The sequence below is a fragment of the Symphalangus syndactylus genome, chromosome 17, assembly GCF_028878055.3.
Source record: "Symphalangus syndactylus isolate Jambi chromosome 17, NHGRI_mSymSyn1-v2.1_pri, whole genome shotgun sequence".
NCBI lineage: Eukaryota > Metazoa > Chordata > Mammalia > Primates > Hylobatidae > Symphalangus > Symphalangus syndactylus.
In genome coordinates, this window is record NC_072439.2 from 11,936,627 (window position 1) to 11,962,428 (window position 25,802).

At 60.4% G+C, this 25,802-nt stretch overlaps 3 protein-coding genes across 11 annotated transcripts in view; 2 read left to right on the forward strand and 1 right to left on the reverse strand.

Moving 5' to 3' along the window:
• DOT1L (DOT1 like histone lysine methyltransferase) overlaps window positions 1–8,642 on the forward strand; it is a 73,919-nt gene extending 65,277 nt beyond the window's left edge. For 4 of the 6 annotated variants that reach the window (XM_055248671.2, XM_063620610.1, XM_063620611.1 and 1 more), the window contains 3 exons: window positions 1,569–1,633; window positions 2,300–3,244; window positions 5,886–8,642. In XM_055248671.2, coding sequence (XP_055104646.2) covers window positions 1,569–1,633; window positions 2,300–3,244; window positions 5,886–5,893 — 1,018 coding nt within the window. In that variant the 3' untranslated portion in view covers window positions 5,894–8,642. Of the gene's footprint in view, window positions 1–1,568; window positions 1,634–2,299; window positions 3,245–3,842; window positions 4,483–5,885 lie in introns of all 6 variants that reach the window. The other 2 variants (XM_055248670.2, XM_063620609.1) reach the window with 1 other exon arrangement.
• Window positions 8,643–9,181: 539 nt separating this feature from the next.
• On the reverse strand, window positions 9,182–13,340 carry PLEKHJ1 (pleckstrin homology domain containing J1). Its single transcript, XM_055247048.2, has 6 exons — window positions 12,827–13,340; window positions 12,550–12,617; window positions 12,389–12,455; window positions 10,171–10,261; window positions 10,019–10,082; window positions 9,182–9,905 (listed from the first exon to the last, which is right to left on the reverse strand). The coding sequence occupies exons 1-6, from the start codon at window positions 12,918–12,920 to the stop codon at window positions 9,840–9,842; spliced, it is 450 nt and encodes a 149-aa protein (XP_055103023.1). The 5' UTR covers window positions 12,921–13,340; the 3' UTR covers window positions 9,182–9,839.
• Window positions 13,341–13,447: 107 nt separating this feature from the next.
• SF3A2 (splicing factor 3a subunit 2) lies at window positions 13,448–25,696 on the forward strand. 4 transcript variants are annotated; one of them, XM_055247029.2, is made up of 9 exons: window positions 13,448–13,576; window positions 20,485–20,647; window positions 21,613–21,684; window positions 21,798–21,844; window positions 22,417–22,526; window positions 23,721–23,770; window positions 23,850–23,990; window positions 24,635–24,703; window positions 24,808–25,696. In XM_055247029.2, exons 2-9 carry the CDS (start codon window positions 20,522–20,524, stop codon window positions 25,585–25,587), a joined length of 1,395 nt encoding a protein of 464 aa, XP_055103004.1. In that variant the 5' UTR covers window positions 13,448–13,576; window positions 20,485–20,521; the 3' UTR covers window positions 25,588–25,696. The 4 variants fall into 4 exon arrangements, with proteins under 4 accessions (XP_055103004.1, XP_063476705.1, XP_055103006.1 ...); XM_063620635.1 differs by lacking the exon at window positions 13,448–13,576 and adding an exon at window positions 15,016–15,059; XM_055247031.2 differs by lacking the exon at window positions 13,448–13,576 and adding an exon at window positions 18,973–19,091.
• Window positions 25,697–25,802: the final 106 nt, after the last annotated feature.

The window sequence follows — 25,802 nt, forward strand, 5'->3', positions numbered from 1 at the left end:
CACATATCATATTCTCCATTTAAAGTGTGCAATTCAGAGGTCTTTGGTATATCCACATTACCACTGCCTAAATCCAGGACCTTCCATCATGTCTTGAGAAAATCTCATCATCCCCTTGAAACACTCACTCCCCTTCTCCTCCCCAGAGCCCCTGGCGCCCCCCGCCCCCATCCTACTTTCTGTCTCTGTGAATCTGAGGGCTGTAGGGACCTCCTAGGAGTGGAGTCACACAGGATGTGGCCTTTTGTGTCTGGCATCTCTCACTGAGCGTGACGTCCTCAAGGTGCATCCTGGGTCCCTTTCGTGGCTGGGTGGTGCTCCACCATGCATCCGCCCATTGTGCTGGGCTTGCTTCCCCTTGGCGGTTGTGAGCAGCGCTGCTGTGGCCACGGGTGTGCATGTTTGTGTTTGGGAGCCACTTTCCCGTTTCCTGGTGCCTGGTCAGAGGTGCTGGGTGGCCCGGCCCCCTGTGCTCTCCAGCAGCTGCACTGTTCCACCCTGCCACCATGGGTGCACGAGGGTCTGAGGTCCCCAGTCCCCACATCCTCACCACACTGAATTTCTTGTTTTGATTCTAGCCCTCCTGGTCGTCTGAAGTGATATAACATGGCAGGGTTTTTTGCTTTTTTTTTTTTTTTTTTTGAGACACAGAGTCTTGGTCTGTGCCCAGGCTGGAGTGCGGTGGCGCGATCTCGGCTCACTGCACCCTCCACCTCCTGGGTTCAAGTGATTCTCCTGCCTCAGCCTCCTAAGTAGCTGTGGCTACAGGCACACGCTACCACTGTGCCTCGTTCGTTTTTTTGTTTTATAGAGATCGGGTTTTACCATGTTGCTCAGGCTGGTCTCAAACTCCTGGCCTCAAGCATTCTGCCTCCCACTGCCTCCCAGCATGCTGGGATTATAGGCGTGCGCCATCAAAGCCGGCCCTAAGTGTGCTTTTGGTGGTGTTCTGTGTTAGTTCATTCTCCTTTCCCACGTGGACGTGCACGTGTTACATAAGAAACACCCCAGCACTTGGGTGCTCTGTTTTGCACTGGGATTGCTCAGCTTAGTGGTTTCCAGGAATTCGTGTGTCCCTGGTGTATTCTTGGGACATTGGATCAAAGTGACCCCGTGCAGTGTGTGGTTGGGCGTGGCTTCACGTGCTGGCCTGCAATGCTGTGGCATTGTTTGCCACCTGAGGCACCGAGGTCTGAGAGGGGCCGGGAGAGGGAGGTAGGAAGAGAGCTCTGTCTGAGATTCTCACACTTCTGTGTGCTGGAAAATTGCTTCTCCCATTCAGCTGCTGTGCCTGATCTCTTGGCTGCTTGTCCCAGCAGAGGCCCTGGAGGCCCTGCCAGGACAGTGCCCTTGTGGCACAACAGGGGTAGATCCCAGGGCCCAGCCGCCCAGTCCAGGCCTGGCCCAGGGTGGCTGCACGGATCCCCTGTCCGGGCCGAGTGGTTCTCGTTCACCGCCTCCGGAGCTCCCTGGGCTGTTGGCTGTCAGCATTTGTGTCATTCTTACATTTGTGTCATTCTTAGTATGCAGCTGGGTTTCAAGCATTAATGACCTTTTTTTCTTAACAGAATTGAGAGAAAAATTGCAACAATCTCCTTAGAAAGCAAATCTCCCCCGAAAACCTTGGAAAATGGTGAGTAACAAGTGTTTTGGGGCGTGGCCAGGCCTGTCCGTGCGGCCGTGGTGCCTGGTCAGTGCTGCTGATCCACCTGCTGGCCCGCTGCGTCATGTCCTGCGTGGGTGCCGACACTGGGGGCGCTGGGCGTCCAGAACTGCCTCTGGGAGGCCCTCACTGCAGCCCAGGGCCTCCGCGCACATGCCATGCTCTCGCAGTGGGTGGCTGACCTGCGGGGATCGTCACCTTGGGTCCCCTGTTTGCTTTGCACCCTGGCCTTCCCCCCGAGTGGTGCCTGCAATCCTCCGTGAGGACCCTGACCTGCTCTGGGGCAGCCCCACCTTCCCTCCCAGAGGCCTGCTGGCCTCAGCATTTTCCCCAGAGCTCATCCTGCATGGCCTTCTCTGAGACCCGCTTCAGCTGCCTCTGTCTGCCCTCCTGTCCCATCCAGTCCCGTCCACTGCCATCTCATCCTGTGCTGTATCCCTCCTGTCCCATCCCATCTTGTCCCCTTCCATCCCCTTCCCTCCTGTCCTCTCCCATCCTGTCCTGCTTGGCATCTTGAGTGTCTGTGACCAGCCCTGCCTGCAGAGTTCCCATGCAGTGGCAGCAGCCCCGGTTAGCCTCCTGGGTAGCCCGGGCAGGTGCTCTGGGCTCACGGCCTCTGCCTTTCCTCTTTGCCAGGTGGTGGCTTGGCGGGAAGGAAGCCAACGCCTGCCGGCGAGCCAGTCAATAGCAGCAAGTGGAAGTCCACCTTCTCGCCCATCTCTGACATCGGCCTGGCCAAGTCTGCAGACAGCCCGCTGCAGGCTAGCTCCGCCCTCAGCCAGAACTCCCTGTTCGCGTTCCGGCCCGCCCTGGAGGAGCCCTCTGCCGATGCCAAGCTGGCCGCTCACCCCAGGAAAGGCTTTCCCGGCTCCCTGTCGGGGGCTGATGGACTCAGCCCGGGCACCAACCCTGCCAACGGCTGCACCTTCGGCGGGGGCCTGGCCGCGGACCTGAGTTTACACAGCTTCAGTGATGGTGCTTCTCTTCCCCACAAGGGCCCCGAGGCGGCCGGCCTGAGCTCCCCGCTGAGCTTCCCCTCGCAGCGCGGCAAGGAGGGCTCGGACGCCAACCCTTTCCTGAGCAAGAGGCAGCTGGACGGCCTGGCTGGGCTGAAGGGCGAGGGCAGCCGCGGCAAGGAGGCAGGGGAGGGCGGCCTGCCGCTGTGCGGGCCCACGGACAAGGCCCCGCTGCTGACCTGCAAGGCCGCCAAGGCCCGGGACCGCGAGCTCGACCTCAAGAATGGCCACAACCTCTTCATCTCTGCGGCGGCCGTGCCTCCCGGAAGCCTCCTCAGCGGCCCCAGTCTGGCCCCGGCGGCGTCCTCCGCAGGCAGCGCGGCGTCCTCCGCCCAGACACACCGGCCCTTCCTGGGCCCCTTCCCGCCGGGACCGCAGTTCGCGCTCGGCCCCATGTCCCTGCAGGCCAACCTCGGCTCCGTGGCCGGCTCCTCCGTGCTGCAGTCGCTGTTCAGCTCTGTGCCGGCCGCCGCAGGCCTGGTGCACGTGTCGTCCGCTGCCACCAGACTGACCAACTCGCACGCCATGGGCAGCTTTTCCGGGGTGGCAGGCGGCACAGTTGGAGGTAGGCAGGGCGGCCCCGCGTCCGCCCCCCGGCCCCTGCCGGAGGCCCTTTCCTTTGCAGGTTTCCTTCCGCACTCTTGCGCCAGGAGCTGAGCTGCAGGTTCCCTGGTGTTGGCTGGTCCCCGCCGCCATCCATGCACGGGGGTGAACTCCAGTCCTATGGGGAGAGGGCTCACGCTGAGTCCGTGTGTCTTGGGTTCTCTGGTTGTAACCGCGTCCCTCTTGTTTTCAGAAGGCCATGGTGCGCAGGGCCACCAGAGCATTACTTTCTCCCGTGGAGGTCACCTGCTAGGTGTGGCCGCCCGGGCTCTGGCAAGGCTCTGGGAGCTGGTGTTGGGTAAGAGTGAGTCCCCGCAGTGCCTGCCCAGACAGGGCGGAGAGGAGCCGCGGTGGGGAGCGGCCTGGCCTTAGGGCTGCTGCGGGGCGGGCGGCCGGAGGGCGGGCCACCACGAGCCTGGCCGAGCCGCTGCTTGTGCTTGGTGCCCGCACACGCCTGGCGGTGCCGTTTCGCTTCCCTTTTTGTGAGCCTGCGGCTGCTTCTCTGTGCTTGCCTGGATGCTGCCGTCTGTTGAAGCTGCGTTTTTCTCTCCTGTTTGCAGGTGTCTTTAACCACGCGGTGCCTTCCGCCTCTGCTCATCCGTTTGGAGCCCGTGTCGGCCGCGGGGCTGCATGTGGCAGCGCCACACTGGGCCCGAGCCCGCTGCAGGCGGCGGCCAGCGCCTCCGCCTCTTCCTTTCAGGCCCCGGCCTCGGTTGAGACCCGGCCGCCCCCTCCGCCTCCGCCTCCCCCGCTGCCCCCGCCTGCGCACCTGGGCCGGCCCCCTGCGGGGCCGCCTGTCCTCCACGCCCCCCTTCCACCTAACGCCGCCTTGCCTCCTCCCCCAACGCTGCTGGCCTCTAACCCTGAGCCCGCGCTTCTGCAGAGCCTCGCGTCCCTCCCGCCTAACCAAGCTTTCTTGCCCCCCGCCTCTGCTGCCTCTCTGCCGCCTGCTAACGCCTCTTTGTCTATCAAGCTCACCTCCCTCCCGCACAAGGGCACCCGCCCCTCCTTCACGGTGCACCACCAGCCCCTGCCCCGGCTGGCCCTGGCCCAGGGCGCGCCCGGGATCCCACAGGCCAGCGCCACGGGGCCGTCCGCGGTGTGGGTGTCCCTCGGCATGCCGCCTCCCTATGCCGCGCACCTTTCAGGGGTTAAGCCGCGATAAAGACCTTGCTTAGCTAGCAGTGCGTATTGTGTAAGGTAAGGCCAGAGCCCCGCGCGGTGGCTCACTCCAGACACTGAATTGTCCTTCCTTTGGCAGAGAAGACGGCCACAGGGCTCGGCAGAAGTCCCGGGGGTCCTGAGGAGGGAAGAGGGAGAGAGCCAGGGAGACCAGGGAGATGGTCGCGAGAGGAGGGACTGCAGGACGGGCACCAGCCCTGGAGTGGCCTGAGTGTGTTGAGTTCCAGCTGCCCACAGCTGGGTCCCTGTGGTGATGCCGCAGGACTGAGGCCAGCCCTGGGGGCAGCTGTGCCAGCCCCTATGGGTGAGGCTCACGGGGTGCCAGACCAGGGGGCTGGGAGCTGTAGCTCCTAGAGCAGCCTCCAGGGCTCCATCCGCACCAGGCCCAGGTCACTCATGACAGGTGGCGTGGCTTGGTGCTGTTCCCCAGGCCCCTCGCATGTAGCCGGCACGGTGCCGGCTGCAAAGGTCCTGGGGAGCCAGGGTGGCTGGATGGACACCTCTGGTTGGGGCTGTCTGGCCGGTAGCCTCAGATACCCCTCATAGGGAGCCAGTGAGGCCCCTAGTGCCCTGCCTGCCTGGGGGCTGATGGATTCCTGGCGCGGTCGAGAGGCAAGCTCTGTGCCCTGCGTGCTGGGGCCCCCTTGCTGGACACGGCTGACGGCCACACTGCTCTGTGGTTGTGGCCCACAGCCGAGGGGCTTTCAGCTGCTCAGATGTCAGCACCAAGCTGGGCAGGTTAGTGTAGACAGTGCCCACCTTTGAGACCAGGAAGAAGTTGGAGGCAGGAGTGATTTTGATGACGTGAGGTCTTCAGGGAATGTCCTGTTCACTCCTCCCCCGAGAGGCTGTGGGGACTGTGGCCGCTGACCCGAGGGCAGTTGGCCACCCATGCCCTCCAGGGACATGGTGTGCCTGGCAGCGTAGTGCAAAGGTGCCCTCTGCTTGCCCCTGGCCTTCTGCCTCAGGGGCCCCTGGGACACAGGCCTTCCTGGGCGAGTCCATAGCCCACCGGGCAAGGAGAGGAGGACTGGGAGCCAGGAGCCAAGGCGGAGGCTGTGGCCAGGGCTGGTCAGCCTGGCGGGTCAGTGCGGGCACCTGGGGGCTGGACAGGCTACGCTGGGTCTCTTAGGAGATGAGCTGTAGGTAGGGTGGCTTTAGCCGGACTCGGCTGTGTGTTTCCTTTGGAGGAAGGCTGGAGCTTGGCCGGCGTGTCCAGGTGTCAGGCTCCCTGGGTCTGCCATGGGGCATGCCCGTCGTCTGTTGTGGTTAGAGGGAGCTGGCACCATGCCTGTCACGGTGCTGGCCCCAGGTGGCGTGTGTGCTCATGGGAGGCCTCGGTCCCCAGCCTGGGTGAGTGTTGGGCTCCCCCAGGCGCGGTGGTAACCTCAGGCTGCTCTTCCCGCTGTGCCCTTCTGCAGGTAACTAGGATTTCTACCTCAACCGCGAGACCTATGCAAGGACGGTGTGGACCAACTCGCGCCCGCGGCATGGTGCCCGCCGGCCTGCCGGGCTCCCACCCCTGGACGGCAGAGGCGAGGATGGACGGGAGCTCCACTGTGAATCGGCGGCACGTGCCGCAGGAGGCTGGGACTGGTCCAGTTTGTACTGTCGATAGTTTTAGATAAAGTATTTATCATTTTTTAAAAAGTATAAACAATTCTGACTTATTTTATTCCATCTAAGTGGTAAAAGGCAACCTATTGAGAAATATAAATATCTATATATGAGAGCTCTATATAAAGACACGTGTCTGCAGGGCGGGCCCGCCAGCGGATTCGCCACAGCCTGCCCCGGTGCTATCTCGTCCCCAGGCCCGCGCCTGCCTCCACCCGCTTGGTGCTGACTAGACGCTGACAACGCCGAACCCCGTTCTCGGAAACGCCGCCCGGCCGGCTCCCCCGACGCACTGCTCCCGTACCAAAGGCAGGCCCGTCGCCACCACATTCCTCGGAGGCCCCCCCCGCGGCCTGAGCCCCTTCCTGAGCCCCTGGCGCCTGCCCTGAGCTCTTCACCTTTATCCCGGCACTGTGAACCCCCAGACTGTTCACCCTCCGGGGCTTGGGTTGCGCCCTTGCATGTGAAGGGGCCTGCGCGGTGACACAGCTGGCCGTGTGCTGCGCGATGGTGCTGTGAGGACGGCGCAGGCACGTTTAACAAGTGCATTTACTTTTGTATTTCTCGGCTGTCCATGGCTCGCAGCATGCCCTGCGACGCGGGGCAGGCCTGTCATGGGTCCCTTGGTGTTTCTGTACAGGAGAGAGTCACACTAATGAGTGGCGGTATTTTATAGATATGTGATGAGAATTTATAAATTTCATAGATTTGACAGCTTTTATTTTTAGATGGTATAATGCACAGTGAAGAGGAAAGAAACGCGAGGGGAAAAAACCTTATTTATTCAAACAGTGCACAAAATGGCCCCAGCTTCGGCCCCCACCCCAGACCCCTCAGTTTACAGCTCCCAGCAGCCCAGACAGAGCTGCCGGCGCCCCTGCCTGCCCCACATCCCTTCCTGTCAGGGCCACGCCCGGCACCCATCCCTTGGAGCCTGTGCTGGTTCTCCCAGCTGCTGTGGGTGTGCTGGGGCCACGGTGCCCCGCTCAAGCCTGGTCTCTCTGACCCTAGGCCCTAGGGTGACGTTGGCCCCCCACTCTGCAGACTTGGGGGGGTGCCTGGGACTGGATGTGGAAGGAGAGGAGCCGAGGCTGGGGTGTAGCAGGCAGGCAGGGCCACTTCAGTGCTTCTGGAGCCCTGAGCAGTCAGGGCCTGGGTTGTCTGGGCAGTGGTGGCTCTGTGCCCTCCCTCGAGGATGGGATCTGGGAGTCTGAGGTCCCCACACCTGACCCCGGGCTGTGTGGCACTTGCTGAGCCCACCTTCTCAAGTGCTTGCTCCTGTGAGGTGGCATCAGGGAGCCCCTTCCCCAAGGTGCCACAGATCCACCTTGCAGGGAGCTGCCAGCCCCGTGTTCTGGCTCCCAAGGGCAGGATGGACACACGTCACGTCCCTACCATGTGGCCTCCAGAGAGGGAACCACAGAGGAAAGGCTTCTGTGGTTGCTAGGTGGGGGAGTCCTGTGTGGGAGGGCCTGGAAGACCCCTGCTTGTGCCTGGTGAGGGGGTGCTGCCTCCCCCTGGCCCCTAACAACCTCTCAGACCCCCACCCCCCAACACAGCTGTGTTCTGAAGATGGTGCTCTGGACCTGCCCTCTTAAGTGGGGCCCAGTGCCCTCCCCGCCCTGCGTTGGTGCTCTCAGCTCGAAGGTGCTGTGCCTCTGCCTGAGCCCCGAGCCTGGCCTTCAGGACAGGCAGCCTGCTCTGTCGCCACAGGCGGGATATGCCGCAGGGGTGATGGCAGAGAAGGCTTGGAGGCCCTGGTCTAGAACAAGACACATTCTTTAAACACTGTATCACTTCTGCCTCCCTCTAGGGGACAGTGGTAGTCCGGGTGCAACCATGGGTCCTGCAGACAGGCCATGCAGGGCTCCTGCCCACGCAGACCACCGTGTTCAGGACACGGACTGGGTCTCAGAGCCACTGGCCCAGGCAGAAGTCTCCTTGAGCCCACTGGGTCACACGCATGTCACCCCACGTGAACTAGCGTGGCTGCCTGCGGACACCCTCCTGTTCTGAGCCCTGGGCCTGTGTTCTCAGACACTCCCAGACTGAGGGGTGGTGTGTGGCGGGTGGCAGGGTGGCTGTGGAGCCTGGTGATCTGGAGACTGGTGCTGGCACCTGGCCTGAGTTTCCGTGGGCAGCTGGCAGGGACCTGTGCTGCTGCTGCTGACTGGGTGGGCAGGCGGCGCCTGGGAGTGGCTCTTGCTCAGGAATTGATAGGAACCCTAACGACTAGGACACCCCCTCCTTGGCCCATGAGGCACGCACAGTGACTTATTTAAGACTTCCCCCTTAATTTATCTGCCCCCAGGATGCGTCAGTCTGTTCAGTGGTCAGCAGGCCCCCCACCCCCCGCCGACTGCCCTCATCATCATGGTCAGACCCCCTCCCAACACAACACGCTGCTGGTCTGTGTCAGCCTTTGTGACATGCGGGAGGCTCTGCCGTGTCTTCCTGGTGAACTGTATTCGGATTGCGCGCATTGTCACGGTCCCTCTGGGCACCCCTGCATTCTGCATCCCCACCTCTAGACGCTGTAATAAACAGACCGTTTTCACTCAGACCTGGTGTGAATGGCAGCCTTTCTTCCAGGTGGCATGAGGCGTCTCCTGGCGGCCAGTGAGAGGCCCCGGCTAGTGTGTCATCACCGAAATGGGGAGTGGAGGGCCTAGGGGTGCTCCTAGCAGAAGCTCCGGGGGCTGACAACAGGACACCCTGGCCTTGGGGAGGCTTATGAGGGCACCAGGCCACGGGCAAAGTGCCTTTTGATGAACGAAAAACCAGATCTGCAACCCCAATGACATCGGGAAAGTCCTTTTCACATCAGATGGACCAAAGCCGGCCCAGGCCCCAGCCATACTCCGGGAGGGCCCGTGAATGCCAGAGGCGGGACCCCAGGTCACCACAGGATTCCTGATCCCACACAGCAGCCCCGTTCTCCCCAGGCCTGGGTCCCAGCCTCCACCTGTCCTGGCTGGGGATTCTAGCTCTCCCCTCAGTGCAGGAGGCCCAGCCACTGCCTCTCAGGACCTTGAGCCTTACTTGCCTTAGGTGGGGGCTCCCCGGCTGCCCCTCCCCTCTCCTTCACTTCACCGCCATCCAGTGTGGAAAAGAGGTACCTTTATTTGAAGAGAACAAGCACCCCGACCCCAGGGCAACCACTTCCCCAGGTGCACAGCCAGGGCCCTCCTGTCTGCAGGAGAATTCACAGCTGGTGGGGGACTCAGCCCCTATGCCATTCACAGCTTTGTCTGACTCTGTACATTCATTCAGCACGGGGCAGGGGGGCCATGCCACCAGCCCGGGGGCTCGCCAGGCCCTGGATGCACACAACTCAGGCGGGGCACCTGTGGGAGGGTGCGTATCCTGGCAGCAGCACGTGGCACCAGGTGCCAGGCCAGTTAGGTGGATCCTGGGGCCCCAGGGAGGGCAGCTTGCTGGGCAGTTTCACAAAATGCAGCCCCTGCCCACACCCACCTGGCTTCAGGCTTTGGATGTCTCCAAACCAAAAACCTCCCATTGAAAATCCAGGTGTGATGGCCGGGTGTGGCGGCTCATGCCTGTGACCCCAGCTACTTGGGAAGCTGAGGCAGGAAGATCACTTGAGTCTAGAAGGTCAAGGCCACAGTGAGCTGTGGCACCACTGCACTCTAGCCTGGGCAACACAGTGAGACCCTGACTCAAAAGCCAAAAAACGAAACAAAACAAATCCAGGCATGGCCAAGCGATTCATGGACACCGACCGCCAGGCCCTGCGCTCATGCCTGTAAGCCACTCAGCTGGAACCTGGCCTCCTCGGATATGCCGAACTGCTCCAGGGGGTCCTGTGGGGTGCACGGGTGGCCATGAGCCAGGGCCGGAGGACTGCCTCTGCCACCTGCAGCCCCACCCCAGCCACCTGCAGCCCCACCCCGGCCCTCTGCAGCCCTGCACACACCTTGCCCGTCACCTTCCGGATTTCGTTCCTGTAGAAGATGAGGCTTCTCCGCATGAACTCGTAGCTGGGGAAAAGGGTGGCACGGGGTCAGATGCCTGCTCTGCATGGCTGCTGTGCCCACCCCAGCAGTGCCCACCACAGCCTGGCCCCACCTGGCCCGACGCAGAGCCTCCATCCACTCCTGACACTGCTCCTCGCTGCTGCACTCAAAGTGATACTTCCTCTCAGGGTCCTCGATGAAGCCTGGGGAGGGAACACCTGTGGTCGGTCCTACCCACAGCCACAGGAGCAGCTTCCTCTTGCCACTGCCCATAACTGTCCCTCCTCTGGCCTCCACAAAGATGTGTTCATGTCCTGACCCCCAGAAGCCATGTGTGGCCCTGTATGGAAATAGGGTCTTTGCAAATAAACTAGTTAAAATGAGGTTGTCGCCAGGTGCGGTGGCTCATGCCTATAATCCCAGCGCTTTGAGAGGCCAGGGTGGGAGGATTGCTTGAGCTCAGGAGTTCGAGACCAGCCTGGGTGACATGGCAAAATCCCCATCTCTATAAAAACAAAAATTAGCCAGGTGTGGTGGGGGGGCCTTGTAGGCCCAGCCACTCTGGAGTCAGAAGTGGGAGGATTGCTTGAGCCAAGGGGGTTGAGGCTGCAGTGAGCTGTGATCACGCCACTGCACTCCAGCCTGGGAAACCAGAGATCCTGTCTCAAAAATAAAGAGGGCCGGGCATGGTGGCTCAAGACCGTAATCCCAGCACTTTGGGAGGCCGAGGCGGGAGGATCACCTGAGGTCAGGAGTTCGAGACCAGCCTGGCCAACATGGCGAAACCCCGTCTCTACTAAAAATACAAAAATTAGCTGGGCATGGTGGCGCACACCCAGTAATTCCAGCTACTTGGGAGGCTGAGGCAGGAGAATCACTTGAACCCGGGAGGGGGAAGTTACAGGGAGCCGAGATTGCATCACTGCACTCCAGCCTGGGTGACATAGCAAGACCCTGTCTCAAAAAATAAGCAATAGGCCGGGCGCGGTGGCTCACGCTTGTAATCCCAGCACTTTGGGAGGCCGAGGCGGGCGGATCACGAGGTCAGGAGATCGAGACCATGGTGAAACCCCATCTCTACTAAAAATACAAAAAATTAGCCGGGCGTGGTGGCAGGAGCCTGTAGTCCCAGCTACTCGGAGAGGCTGAGGCAGGAGAATGGCGTGAACCCGGGAGGCGGAGCTTGCAGTGAGCCGAGATTGCACCACTGCACTCCCGCCTGGGTGACAGAGCGAGACTCCGTCTCAAAAAAAAAAAAGCAAATAAAATAACAAAGTAAAGTAAAAAGGGGTTGTCAGGGTGGGCCCTAAATTCTGCTTGGCATCTGTGTAGAAGGGGAAATGTGGGCACCGACGTGATGCAGGGAGGACAAGGTGACCCTTCCACAAGCCAAGTAACCTGGAGGATACTGGCCACCACTAGGAACTGGGAGATTCCCCTCGGCCTCAGAAGGATTCGGCCCCACCCACACCTTCATCTAGGATTTCTGGCCTCCAGAACTGTAGAAAATGTTTCTGATATTTAAGCCACCTGGCCTGTGGAATTTTGACAGCCACTCTGGGCAAACTAGCAGGGACTCCATCTTTCCCCACAGAAGGGAATCTCTTAAGACCCAGGAGAACACCCCCCTCTCACTCCTCCTACCCCCACCTCGGATTCCCAGCCAGGGGCCATATAACAATGCTAGACCCGTGCTAGTCGTGGCAGCTGGGGAAACGCTTTGGGTGGGGCTGGCCCATCTGCCCTGTGACTACAGCCTGGGCCCACAGGTAAGAAAGAGCAGAGTCGCCGGGCGCGGTGGCTCACGCTTGTAATCCCAGCACTTTGGGAGGCCGAGGCGGGTGGATCACGAGGTCAGGAGATCGAGACCACAGTGAAACCCCGTCTCTACTAAAAATACAAAAAAAAAAAAATTAGCCGGGCGTGGTGGCGGGCGCCTGTAGTCCCAGCTACTCGGAGAGGCTGAGGCAGGAGAATGGCGTGAACCCGGGAGGCGGAGCTTGCAGTGAGCCGAGATCGGGCCACTGCACTCCAGCCTGGGTGATAGAGCAAGACTCCGTCTCAAAAAAAAAAAAAAAAAAAAAAAAAAAAAGAAAGAGCAGAGTCTGGGAGGAACCCAAGCTTAAGTGGACTCGGCAGGTGGGAAGGGTGGTGCCCGCCAGGAGAACTTGACCTTGAGCTGCCCATGGACAATGCACTGTTGTGTTTGGAGAGGGTGGCGCCAGGCTGGGGACACAGAGGAGACCCTGGGCGCCTGGAGAGTGGACAGTGCGGCGCTGCGGGTGCCCCGGGCGGCGGGAGGCGCCGCTGGCTTCCCTAGCCTCACTCACTGATGGAGAAGGTGCCGGGCTCTTCCCAGATGACTCTGCAGCGCTCCAGCAGCAGGGCTCCGACGGGCTGGAGGAGACACGGGCGCCGGGACGGGGCGGTGAGCACCCGGCCTCCGCGGGGCCCAGCCTGGGACCCGCCCGCGCGCCCGGGACGCCCCTACCTCGGCCTCGTCTGTCCGAAAGTAGAAGAGGAAATTCACCACCAGCTTCACCAGCCGCCGCTTCAGCACTGCGGACACAGCGCGCACTCAGGGGCGCAGGCAGCCCCCGCCCGGACCCCGGCCTCCTGCCCCCGACGCCCCGACCCGGACTCCGGCCTCCGGCATCCCCGCCGAGACCCCCGCCCCGGTCTCCCGCCCCGGCACCCCCGCCCAGACCCCGGCCCTGGCCCCGGCCTCCCGCCCCTGGCACTGTCTCGGTCTCCCGGGTCCCGCTCACCGCTGCCCTTCTTGGGGCCCCTCATGCCCAGCTCGGCCGCCATCTCGGCCGGCTGCCGGGACAGCGCCTGCAGCTCCTTCTCGTTGTACCGCATGGCTCCGCGGGGAACGGGAACCCGGGCCGCGCCCTCCCGGCCGCCGTCCCCGCTCACGCTGCGGCCGGCGCCAAAAATGTCTCAGGGCGCAGACACGGAAGCACCGCCAGGGCTAGTGCGCCTGCGCACCTTGGGCCGGCCATGCCGTCCGTCTCCGCGGCGTGGCGCTGGCGACCCGGGGCGGGGCGGGGGGGGCGGTGTACCGGTTGGTAGGAGAGACGGACCGTCGTTACATAACCATTAAACTGAAACCGGACTAAAGTGGAACATAATCAAGGCACCCCAGCGATGGCTGGCACCCCTTCCTAGAGCGGCCAGGCGCAACTGGAGGGAGCGATAACGTCTCCCGGAGAGTGTCAGCCGCCCCCTCGCGAAAATTGGCCCCGAGCGGCCGCAGCGGACCGAGGGTTCGTTGAGAGCGTTGTGCGCACGCGCAGTTTGCCTTCCAGGCCGCGCTTTCAGCCCCGCCTCCTCCGGCCTTTTCCTTCGCGCCTCGGGACCCTCTGACTCACGCCGCTGGGCGGGCCGGGCATGCGCACACCAGAGGGCCCGCCCCATTTGTCCCGGAAGTGCTTTCTTTGCCCGCGATGCGCGTGCGCCGAACGCAGTCGTGGAGGTGGCGGATCGAGAAGGAGATAGCGCGGCCTCGAGCTTTGGTGAGGAGTAGAGGCGGTTGAGGGCGGCGGCCGACGCGGACCGAGGGTTCCCTGGGGGACAGCGGACGTAGGAGAGAGGCGCTTGCGACAGGCCGTGGGCCGAGGGGCGGGCGGCGGCGTCGCTCCCCTCCCTCTTCCCGTGAGCGCCCGGCCTTGTGCATCCTGAGGTCCCGCGCTGGGCGGGCCTGGAGGGTCGGGCCCGCTAGGAACTCTATTTACAAACTCCTGTTGGGAGGCCGCGCGCGGGGGCTCACGCCTGTAATCTCACCGCTGAGGGAGGCCTTGGCGGGAGGATCTCTTGAGGCCAGGAGTTCGAGACCAGCCTGGACAACACAGCGAGACCCCATCTCTACAAAAAATTTTTTAAAATTAGCCAGGAGTGGTGGTTGCGCCTGTAGTCCCAGCTACTCGAGAGGATCGCTTAAGCCCGCAATGTCGAGGCTGCAGTGAGCCATGATCCCACCACTGCACTCCAGCCTGGGCGACGTAGGGAGACCCCATCACTGCCAAAAAAAAAAAAAAAAAAAAAAATTAGCCGGGCGTGGTTGGTGACGCGCGTCTGTAGTCCCAGCTACTCTGAAGCGGGAAGATCGCTTGAGTCCAGGAGGTCGAGGCTGCAGTGAGCTGTCATTGCGCCGTTGCACTCCAGCCTGGACAACAGAGCAAGACCCTGTTTCACAAAATAAAAAAGAAACAACCAAGAGTCGTTGGGGTCGGATCGGGATCGCGGCTGAAATGGTTTGGGCCGCCTTCCTTGTAGCCGAGAACGCTTCTGCATGCTAATGTATACCTGTTAGTTGACTGGGGCTCTGTGATGTAACTCCTGTGAGCCTCAGTTCCCTTAAAACGGGAGTGACGGCTTCAACATCATGCCAAAGGCGACCAGAAAACGTTAGCTGGCCCATTTTGCAGGTGCACCCCTCTGTGACCGTTGTTCTTGTGTATCCTTGGACAACAACAAACAGCCAGGGGGAGCTCTGGAAAATAGGTTGTTTGCTAAGTTTAAGGAGAGAATGGTGTTGCCACCAAAAACTAATTCCTTCTCAATGGTCTAGTCCCAGGTCCTGGAGGCTACTTTTCCTCAATTCTTAAGCTCATTTCCCCTGGTCGTCATCGGTTTTTTGTTTTGAGACAGGGTCTTGCTCTGTCACCCAGGCTGGAGTGAGTGCAGTGGTGCAGTCACAGCTTACTGCGGCTTCAAACTCCCATGCTCAAGCCATCCTCCTGCCTCAACATCTCGAGTAGCTGGGATCACAGGTTCTCACCACCATGCCCGGCTAATTTTTGTATTTTTTGTAGAGATGAGGTTTCGCCATGTTGCCCAGGCTGATCTCGAACTCCTGGCCTCAGGTGATCCACCCGCCACGGCCTCCCAAAGTGGTAGGATTACAGGCATGAGACACTGCACCTGGCTAATTTTTGTATTTTTTGTAGAGATGGGGTTTTACCAGGTTGGCCAGGCTGTCCCCTGATCATTACCTTAGTAAGTAACAGACTTCTTCGTGGATTTATCAATTTGTAGACATCATCTGCTGATTTCTTGTCATGGCTGTTGAGATCTTCTACCCCCCATCCACCTACTGCACCTTCACCTTCCATATCCTGAATGAGTTTATGTCATGAGCATAGTTGGTCATTGGTTGTGTTTTCTTTTTTTTTTTTTTTTTTTGAGACAGAGTCTCGCTCTGTCGCCCAGGTTGGAGTGCAGTGGCGCAATCTCGGCTCACTGCAAGCTCCGCCTCCCGGGTTCACGCCATTCTCCTGCCTCAGCCTCTCCGAGTAGCTGGGGCTACAGGCGCCCGCCACCACGCCCGGCTAATTTTTTATATTTTTAGTAGAGACGGGGTTTCACCGTGGTCTCGATCTCCTGACCTCGTGATCCGCCCGCCTCGGCCACCCAAAGTGCTAGGATTACAAGCGTGAGCCACCGCGCCCGGCCTGGTTGTGTTTTCTAAATGAGATGCAAAATATTGTTGGCTGCTAAAACAAGTAATATGTTCAATTGGGCTTTTCTTGTACCATTCTATCTTCCCTTAAAGCTAATTGACTTTGTTTTTACCATTAGCCTGATTTTCTTTTACCTGCTGTTTGTTTTTTTCCCCACAAAGCTCCCACATCTCACACACCTATCAGTTGTATTTTGCACAGGTTTAAATAAATTGATCTCCCCTCACCGCTTCCCTCCAAGACCCCCGTATCCTCCTTCTCCTCCAAATGGGACAGGTTGTGCTCTGACCTGGGAGTGGAGCTGTCATCCCAAACCGTCCTGTCCTTGCTCCCATGTGCTGACCTCTGTTTCCAGTGTGGCCATCTCTTCCTCTTCATATGCCGTCAGAGCAGAACTTCTGGGAGCTTTTGAAGAAACAGATGATTTTTTTCGGGGGTGGGGGAAGTCCTTGATTGTCTGAAAATGAGTTTATTTACCCTCGTAGTTAGAAGTTTGGTGGGGTATAAAAATCTAGATTGAAAATCTGTATTTGTAGGCCGGGCGTGGTGGCTCATGCCTGTAATCCCAGCACTTTGGGAAGCCGAGGCGGGCAGATGACCTGAGTTTGGGAGTTCGAGACCAGCCTCGCCAACCTGGCAAAATCCCATCTCTACTAAAAATATAAAAATTAGCAAGGCGTATTGGCATGTGCCTGTAATCTCAGCTACTTGGGAGGCTAAGGCAGGAGAATCGCTTGAACCTGGGAGGTGGAGGTTGGAGTGAGCCAAGATGGAGCTACTGCCTGGGCGACAGAGCGAGAATCCATCTCAAAAAAAAAAAAAGAGAGAGAAAATCTGTATTTGCTCAGAACTGTGAAAGCATTGTTTTCAGTGCTGTTCTCAAAAGATCAGTTCCTATGCTGGTTTCTGATCTTTTCTGCTCAGTTTTCTCTCTGTCTAGTAGAAGCTTAACATCTTCCTTGGTGTCATAAAATTTCCTGATTTCCCTATTTACCAGGGATCTTTTTATTTGCTGACCCTGGTGGGTGCTTGGTATCTGGACAGTTTGGTTCCTTTAGTCCTGGGTTTTGTTTTTGTTTTTAATTTTCTTGTTAATGTTCTTATGTTATTTCTGTGATAATATTTTTCCTGTTTTATTTTGTTGGGTGTTTTTTCAGTTCTCACTCTGGAATGTTCTCTAGGTTCTTGCTTTTCCTCCTGTTTTTTTAACTTTTGACTTTCCTTTATGAAAGATTTGTTTGGCTCAGCTTCCAACTCTGGTGTGGAATTTTTTGTTTGGATCGTCCCGTCTGTATTTTTCAAGGGCTTTTTGTTTTAATTCAACTTGTTATCATTCAGCGTCCTGTTCTGGGTTTGTAGTGCAGTGGCTTCCCCCGATAATGAAGGAGAGCGTCAGCGATCTGTTACTGGGATTCCCATCAGCCTCTTTGTTCTCAGATGTGTGTGTTTCTCTTTAAGAACAAAGCGGCCGGCAGCTCTGTGTGAGCACCACTTCTCATCCAGGGAGGCCAACTGCCCAGTGGCCTGGTGAGGAGCGGGCCTTTTCTTTGAGGTGTGGGGACCCTGAATGTCAGTATTTGAGAATTCTTCCTCTGGCGCTGTTTCCCCGGAAAAGACTCCTGGCCTCCCCCTGGGTGGGGGGCATCCGTGCTGGGCCACCTGCCACCTGAGCTGTGCAGAGGAACTGCCGGACTTCCCGCTGCCCAGTCGGCACGTCGTGATTCAGTCCCCTCTTTTCAGCCTGACCCTGGACCCCCTTGCTCTGCTGAGCCTGTCTCTCTAACTCCAGAGGCCCTTTTATACCAGTTCTTCTGGTAATGAAGTTCTGATCTACTCGAGGGTCATGGGTGATCGGAGTATGGGACCTTCCCTGGGGTGCCGCCCCATTTCAGCTGCTGGGTGGGCTTGAGGGTTGTGGGGATCAGAGTGTGGGACCTTCCCTAGGGTGCTGCCCCATTTCAGCTGCTGGGTGGGCTTGAGGGTTGTGGGGGATCAGAGTGTGGGACCTTCCCCGGGGTGCCGCCCCATTTCAGCTGCTGGGTGGGCTTGAGGGTTGTGGGGGATCAGAGTGTGGGACCTTCCTCAGGGTGCCGCCCCATTTCAGCTGCTGGGGAGGGACAGTGTGGGTGTTCGGTGGCTGCGATGGCTTGGGTTCGGATGGTTTCTGGTTTTCGGATCGGAGTTTTACTTGGTGAGTGGTTGAGTATTGGTCTGGGTGTAGGTTTCCGTGGGCCAGACTCCACAAGGTGCTCCCTGTGACAGCTGGAGCTTGTGTCCCGAGCCAGCCACTGGCCGCTGGGGCGTTCTGTCTGGTCAGTTTTAAGAAGTAACTTGGCTCGCCCTAGATGGATTTGAACTCTTGGCTTTGTTAGCATTTTGCCACCTAAGTTCCTTTTCCAAGTCCTCCCAGCCATTGGGTCATTAGAATGTTCTGGAAATGTCACTAAAATGTGACCGGAAATAAGCACATCAAGATAGATTGGTGGCTCTTGGTGTGGCCATCTGCACCTGTCCTGGCCCCAGAAGCTGTGCTGCCCCTTCCCGCGTGGAGGAGCAAAGCGCGGGTCACTCCTGAGGCTGAGCTCCGCTCCTCCTGGGCCCTGGGTCCTCCGCAGACACATCCCGCCCTCCGCTCTTCTCTCTGCTAGAAGCTGCCAGCCATGAGGATGCATGGGTGGGCACTGTGGAGAGCGCAGGCTTGGGGGTAGAGACCAGTGATGGCTCTGCAGAGCTCAGCCTCTGAGTGGGGGCGTGGTCCAGGAGAGGCCACGACAGGGACAAGCAGGGCGTTTGCATGCTGTTGAATTCCTTCATGACGAAAGGGACAGGGACAGGTCGTCCTCCTGGGAGAGGGGAGCGCTTGATGACTCCCTGAGATCTGTGTGTGGGAGTGCCTCCCAGCACCAGGCCCCTCCTGGGTTCTTGGAGTGCATCCGTGAAAGAAGGCCGATTGCCTGCCTTCTCGCACGTTCCCCCAGCGAGGGCTTGGTTCGGTGCTGAGATGCGTGGAGGACTGTGGTTTCTGTGATGGCGTGGAGAGGCAACTGCGGCTGCGGCTTGATGGGAGGCTGCTCACTGGGCTCCCCACGCATGTCCCCTGATGTGAGTTTCATGTCACTTGACCAGGAAATGCTTGAATGTCCCCCAGAGAAAAATGAGGCGCTTCATGAACCTGTCCGGGCGGCACCCACATAATCCTGCCGGGCCGTCCGGAGACAGAGCCTCCCAGGCAGCTATAAGCTGTTGTGGCAGCAGGGACTGTAGGAGTTGGCGTGGCCTGCGGCAGCACGGAGAGGATGCAGTTCTCCCTGGTCCTGAAGAATGCGTGGCCAAGAAGCCCAAGGCGGGGAGGGTTCCTTGGGGCTAGAGGGTGGCGTTCCCGGCAAAGGACAGTCCTTCTGGTGTCACAGTTTCCTTTTTCACACTGGAATGTTCTTTGTTTTGTGAAGGGATGGCGATGGTCACGGTGGTGGTTTCTCGAAGTTTACGTGACAACATGTAAAAATGGGCATCTCTAGGTGGGCTTTTGTGGCATCTGAACTTCTGATGGGGCAGCTGTGATACTGCAGTGAGCTGGGAGGTCCATGCTTGATCATTTTCATAAACTCGCCCAGGGAATAAAAACTGGTTGGGGAGGGGTCCTGGGCCCCCATAGAGTAAGAGGTGACTTCAGGCCCCACCACAAGTCAGCAGCACAGCTGGCCTGTCCCTCAGCGTGTCTCTGCACACCTGTGGCTACTGTGGCCTGTCCCTCAGCGTGCCCCTGCACACCTGTGGCCACTGTGGCCTGTCCCTCAGCATGCCCCTGCACACCTGTGGCCACTGTGACACGTCACTGCAGTAGTTCAGATGACGCAGCTGTATCAGCTTCTGGTTCCGGGGTCAGAGTCCAAACAGTCCACAGGGCTCCATTCCTTCTGGAGGCTCTGGGGGACACTCGTTTCCTGCCTTTCCCGGCGTCCAGAGGCACCTGTGTCCCTTGCCTCGGGGCCCCTTCCTCCCCGTTCACAGCCACAGCGCAGCCTCTCTGACTCTCAGCCTCCCGCCTCCTCTCATGAGGTCACCCAGGATCACCTGCTGCTTTAAGATCCTCAAGCCCACCTGCCCATCCCTTTTCTGCCATGAGGGGACATGTTCACAGGTCCCAGGGATTAGGATGTGGACATCTTTGGGGGGCAATGATTCACTCAGTCTCATGGGCCCCATCTCTCTGAGCTCACCCAAGGCCCTTAAACCAGGGCCTGGGGCCAACGTTGAGCAGGCAAGGGGAAGACTACCAGGAAATGAGAGGAGGCTGCCTGGAACTCGGGTTTGCACAGAGCCTGAAAGGGCGTGGGAAACCATGGCAGAGGCCTGCGTCAGGAAGAGGGTGTTGGGGACTCACCAGAGCCCTTCTGCACCACAAGCAGATGTGGCCAATCTCCTGGGTGTTACCCAGTGAGGACGCGAAGATCAGTGTCCTCACCTCCTAACAAATTTACAGCGAGCCCAAGAGATTAGGTTGGGACAAGTAAGCGTAGCCAACTAGAGAGGGAGTTCAGAGGAAGGTGTGAACACTAGGGGCTTGGGCAGTCCGGGATGGCTTCCTGGAGGTGGTGACTCATTTGTGAGATCTTGGTCTTGTCTTCCCTTTATGCCTTCTCTGGGCTCCCTGTTGCCATTTCAGGTCTCCAGGCCTTGGCACTCTGGGCTGGAGCGGCTTCCTCTCCATCCCTCATGCACGGTCACTTGGAGACGGGCTCCAGCTTCCTCGTGTCTGTGCCTGTCCACAGTGGGCCTCGGCCTCCTGGAAGAGACTGGGTGCGCTATAGGGTGGCCCCCTCAGGGCTGGTTAGATCCTGGCGCTGGGAGTGCAGGGTGAGGGGCAGTCTCGCGGGCTCCAGCCCAGCCCGTCCAGGGAGGTCCCAGCAGCAGCCCCGAGTTCCGAGCCATCTTCCTCACTCTCCTCTTGGCCTCCACAGGTGTCTCCCAGTCTGCTAAAGCCCTAAGGCCATCACCATGGACTTCCAGCATCGCCCTGGGGGCAAGACCGGGAGCGGGGGCGTGGCCTCCTCCTCCGAGAGCAACCGTGACCGCAGGGAGCGCCTCCGGCAGCTGGCCCTGGAGACCATCGACATCAACAAGGTGGGCCAACCACCGTGCAGCCGCCTGTGGTGGGTGCTGGGCTTTCCACGGCAGCCCTGGAGAGGGTGCCAGAGGCTCTTCTGGGGCCTCCGCCCAGGCTGGGCGATGCAGGCCCGTGTCCAGATGCTCCCCTGTTGCCCCCGAGCAGCCACAGCTCCCGTCTGTCCACCCCAGAGAGCAGACCCTCTGTGGCTCTGAGTCCGTGTGGAAACGTTTTGTTCTGTCCAAAGCCTTCTGTTTTGCATCATTTAATTTTCTGGGAGTGGGGAGAGCTGGCGTCAGTCCAGCCAGATGTGGTGAAGGGCAGCCTTTGATTTGAGCTTGTGCAGACGCAGGGGTGAGCCGGGTCTCCTCAGCACCGTGGGCATCGGGGCTGGAGCACTCTGTGTACCCTGACATGCCCCACGGGCCTGGCCTGTGGCAAGGGCTCTGTTACTGTCCCCGTCTTCCAGATGAGGTCATGGGTAGAGGGGTGCCACAGCCGCAGATGGTGGAGTTCCACTTGGAACTCCAGCGTCTGAGATGAAAAGTGTGCGTCCGGCTGCCCCGGCTTAGGGCCTGCAGATGGGCGGGTCTCTGGGTCTTCAGTGTAGCCCATTTGCTTTTCTTGTATCTGTGTCTGCCTTGTGCCGACCCCTGGCATGGTGGCGTGGGCAGCGGACGGCTCGCTGCCTCGGGAGTGACCAGCGGTGCTGTCCTGGCTCTGACTCCCTCTGACTCAGAACCACCAGGAAGGTGGTGTCGGGGGCTCCCCGGGAACCCCCACTGCTCAAAGCCTGGGCCACAGCCCCAGATGGTGACACCTGTGCTCACAAAGGCCTCCCGCCAGATCCCCCATTTTCAGAAACGCTTGACCACTGTCAGAGACAGCCATGCCTCTACAGAAAGGGGGTCCCGCCTCTGAGGGCCCTGACCGCAGCAGGCCGCGATCTTCTGTCTAACGGGTACCTGTTCTTCCCCTCCAGGACCCGTACTTCATGAAGAACCACCTGGGCTCCTATGAATGCAAGCTCTGCCTGACGCTTCACAACAATGAGGTGCGGCCTCTGCCTGGCTCCGGACGGCTCGCGGCCGGCTGAGTGGCTGACGTCAGGGGGACCTGCCTGTGTCCGCCTGGCCTCAAGTCATGCATGTTTCCTTTCCACTCCAGGGGAGCTACCTGGCACATACCCAGGGGAAGAAGCACCAGACCAACCTGTGAGTACCTCATGTCCCTTTGATGCCCGGTTTCTGGGGAGCATTAGAGAACAGAGGCATGGATGGCTGAGGCGGGCAGATCACTTGAAGTCAGGAGTTCGAGACCAGCCTGGTCAACATTGTGAAACTCCATCCCTACTAAAAATACAAAAATTAGGCCAGGCGTGGTGGCACACGCCTGTAATCGGAGCTGCTATGGAGGCTGAGGCAGGAGAATCTTGAATCTGGGAGGCAGAGGTTGCAGTGAACCAAGATGCTGCCACTGCACTCCAGCCTGGGCCACAGAGTGAGACTCTGTCTTATTTAAAAAAAAAAAAAAAAAAAAAAAAAAAAAGAGACATGGAGTTGTTGGAAGGGCCCCAGCCAGGGACAGTGAGGAGCATGACAGGAAGAGAACATGTCTGTCCTATCCTTGTCCTCAGCCAAACCCCAGGGCCCCTCCCAGGCCCCTGGCCCTCCTCATCCCTCAGCTTGTAGCGAGCTCCAAGGTCAGGGGGCTCCTGGCACCTGGGCCCGTGGCTTTGGTGCCTGTGTGTGGAGGGGCCCCAGCACCACATCCATCCTGCCCGCAGGGCCCGGCGAGCAGCCAAGGAGGCCAAGGAGGCCCCTGCCCAGCCCGCGCCTGAGAAGGTCAAGGTGGAGGTGAAGAAGTTTGTGAAGATCGGCCGCCCAGGCTACAAAGGTGAGTCTGCCCGGAGCGGGGCCGGCCACAGCCGCTGCCGCCGCATGAATGGGCTCTTCGGGCTGCAGTGCAGGAGGCGCAGCCCTGATACCCTCATTCCTGAGCCACGGTTTTCTGCCTTGGCGGCCGTCCCTCACCCACTTGCAGCCTCTGGCGTTGTGTCTGGGAGCTGTCAGGCTGGGCCCGATAAGCACCCGTCTCACCCAGCGGCCCGTTTCCCAGCTGAGCCACAGTCTGTGCCCTCCCATCTGGGTGTTGTGGAAGCTTCTGGGAATTCTTGCCAAGCAAAAGAGTGGAAGTGGAGGTGTGCTGAGCCCTGGCACATCCCTCGGTTAACCTTGAAGCCTTTGATGGAGGACAGGGAGAAGCGGCTGTTAGAGGCGGCTCCTCCCGGACCCTCAGCAGTGGGAATGGCTAGAGGTGACCTGGTTCAGAAAGCCAGGGAAGCGACCAGGGTGGAAGATAGAGACTTGTGTCCATAGGGGTCAGGAAGGCGGGCACGCTACCCAGTAAGTGTTCTTTACAGAAGGTGGGGACAGCCTGTGTGCCTGGCCTCCAGACAGAAGCCTGCAGGGCAGAGGTCCCGGGGCAGGTGCACCGGGTGGGCAAGGGCAGCTAGAGCAGCCGGCTTCTGGTGGGGAGGCCCTGACAGGTCCTGGGCTTGGGCCTAGGACAGTGAGGCGGCGGAGGGCTTGTGAGCGTGCATGCCTGAGGCCGCGTGGAGAGTGGCCGGGCGGCAGGCAGCCCAGCAGCCATTCTCGGGGTCCAGGCTGCTGAGCTCTGGTGGGAAGGGCATCCTCTCTCGCTCACCGTATACATGGTGTCGGCCCTGTTCGAGCGGCCCCACTCGAATCCCAGAGCCAGGGTGCCGAGGGCCCCTCCCTACCCAGTGGCCTCGACTCCTGCTGGGTGGTGTCCCAGCACCCCTGGTGACGGGCTCTGGGGATTGGGACAAAGGAGCACCACCCTCGGTCCCTGCCCGAGTGACTCCACAGGTAGCTTAGCTCTGGCGCGCCTGTGCCTTCACCTACACCAGAATCCCAGAGCCTGGGCGGAGATTGTCTGGCGGTTGCCGGAGCTGCAGGGCCTCCCCCGGGGTCCCACCCTCGTTCAGTGGGTGGCATTAGCCCGCCCCAGGTCCCTCAGCTTCAGAGAAGACAAGCAGCCGGGACCTGAGAGCCTTCTGTGTTGCAGTTACCAAGCAGAGAGACTCGGAGATGGGCCAGCAGAGCCTCCTCTTCCAGGTGAGATCAGGGACTTGGGCATGGGGGGCGGCCAAAGGCACCCGAGAGGTGGCACTGCCACCCGGCTGTGTCCCTGCAGATTGACTACCCTGAGATCGCCGAGGGCATCATGCCGCGCCACCGCTTCATGTCTGCGTACGAGCAGAGAATCGAGCCTCCGGACCGGCGCTGGCAGTACCTGCTCATGGCCGCCGAGCCCTATGAGACCATTGCCTTCAAGGTAGCATGGCTGCGGGGTTCCCTGGGCCCTCTGAGGTGTGCAAGCCAGAAGGATCTGCACGGGCCGGGCAGGGTGCCCCTCCTATTGGGCTGCGGGGTCCCCTGGGCCACCCCCTGAGTCGGAGCCAGAAGGGTCTGCGCAGGTTGGGCAGGGCACCCCTCCCATCAGGCTGAGGAGTCCCCTGAGCCCCAAGACACAGCCAGAAGCATCTGCACAGGCTGGGCAGGGCACCTCTCCCATTGGGTTCTGCAGGAGGGGGCCTGCTTGGGCTCCAGTGGGCCAATGAGGAGAGGCCGGCAGGGCTGAGTGCCAGGCCTGTGAGGCCTTCGCCACATGACCTCACTTCCCGGGCCAGGCTGCTGGAGGGCTTCCTACAGCCTGTTCCCATGCCTGGACAGGGCAGCCATCAGGAAACAAATAATATAAACGGTGACTGCCCAGGGAGGGGGCCAGCAGCATGCTAGCATTGAGGCCAGGTCTGTTTCACTCCAGAACACCCTGTGCCCCACAGAAGTCTTACTAGCCTTCTCCTGGGCTCCCCGGGTAGAGTCCGGGCTGGGGAGGCTAGTGCCTCGGGCTCCCTGCCTGATGGCGGCTCTGAGGTCACAGGGACCAGGAGCCCTCTCTGTCCCCCGCCCTCCCAGGTGCCGAGCAGAGAGATCGACAAGGCAGAGGGCAAGTTCTGGACACACTGGAACCGGGAGACCAAGCAGGTGAGTGGCTCACCCCGAGCTTGGCTCCTTCCCACCCAGCCCTGGCAGCCCTAGCCCTGCCCTAGCCCCACCCGTGCCTGCTGAACCTTTCTCTGTCTCTCTAGTTCTTCCTCCAGTTCCACTTTAAGATGGAGAAGCCCCCGGCTCCACCCAGCCTCCCCGCCGGCCCCCCTGGGGTGAAGCGGCCTCCACCTCCGCTGATGAATGGTCTGCCCCCTCGGCCTCCGCTGCCTGAGTCTTTGCCACCGCCCCCGCCAGGAGGCCTGCCCCTGCCACCCATGCCCCCCACGGGGCCTGCGCCCTCAGGGCCCCCGGGACCACCCCAGCTACCCCCGCCAGCTCCAGGGGTCCACCCCCCGGCCCCAGTGGTGCATCCTCCTGCATCTGGGGTCCACCCCCCAGCTCCTGGCGTCCACCCCCCAGCTCCTGGCGTCCACCCCCCAGCTCCTGGCGTCCATCCCCCAGCCCCCGGGGTCCACCCACCAACCTCTGGGGTCCACCCCCCAGCTCCCGGAGTCCACCCTCCAGCTCCCGGGGTTCACCCACCAGCCCCCGGAGTCCACCCGCCAGCCCCAGGGGTCCATCCTCCCCCATCAGCGGGGGTTCACCCCCAGGCTCCGGGGGTGCACCCAGCAGCCCCCGCAGTTCACCCTCAGGCCCCAGGTGTGCACCCACCAGCCCCAGGGATGCACCCTCAGGCCCCAGGGGTCCACCCCCAACCTCCCGGGGTCCATCCGTCGGCTCCTGGGGTCCACCCTCAGCCTCCTGGAGTTCACCCCTCAAATCCTGGGGTACACCCCCCAACTCCCATGCCCCCAATGCTGAGGCCCCCACTCCCCTCCGAAGGCCCAGGGAACATACCTCCCCCTCCCCCAACCAACTGAGAGGCTGCTCCCTCCCCCAACAAGCCCAGCGCCAGGTGCTCTTGCCTTTTCCCACTGAGAGAAGGCTGCTCTTTTGTACTGCTCCCCGCTCATTAAACAGCCTCCCCCAGCCCTGAGTGCACTGATGTCCGCAGCGCCGCCCTCCTGTGTCAATGTATGTGGGAGTGCCAGGCACAGCACCGTCCCCGAGTTTGGGCCGACTGGGGAGGGCCTGG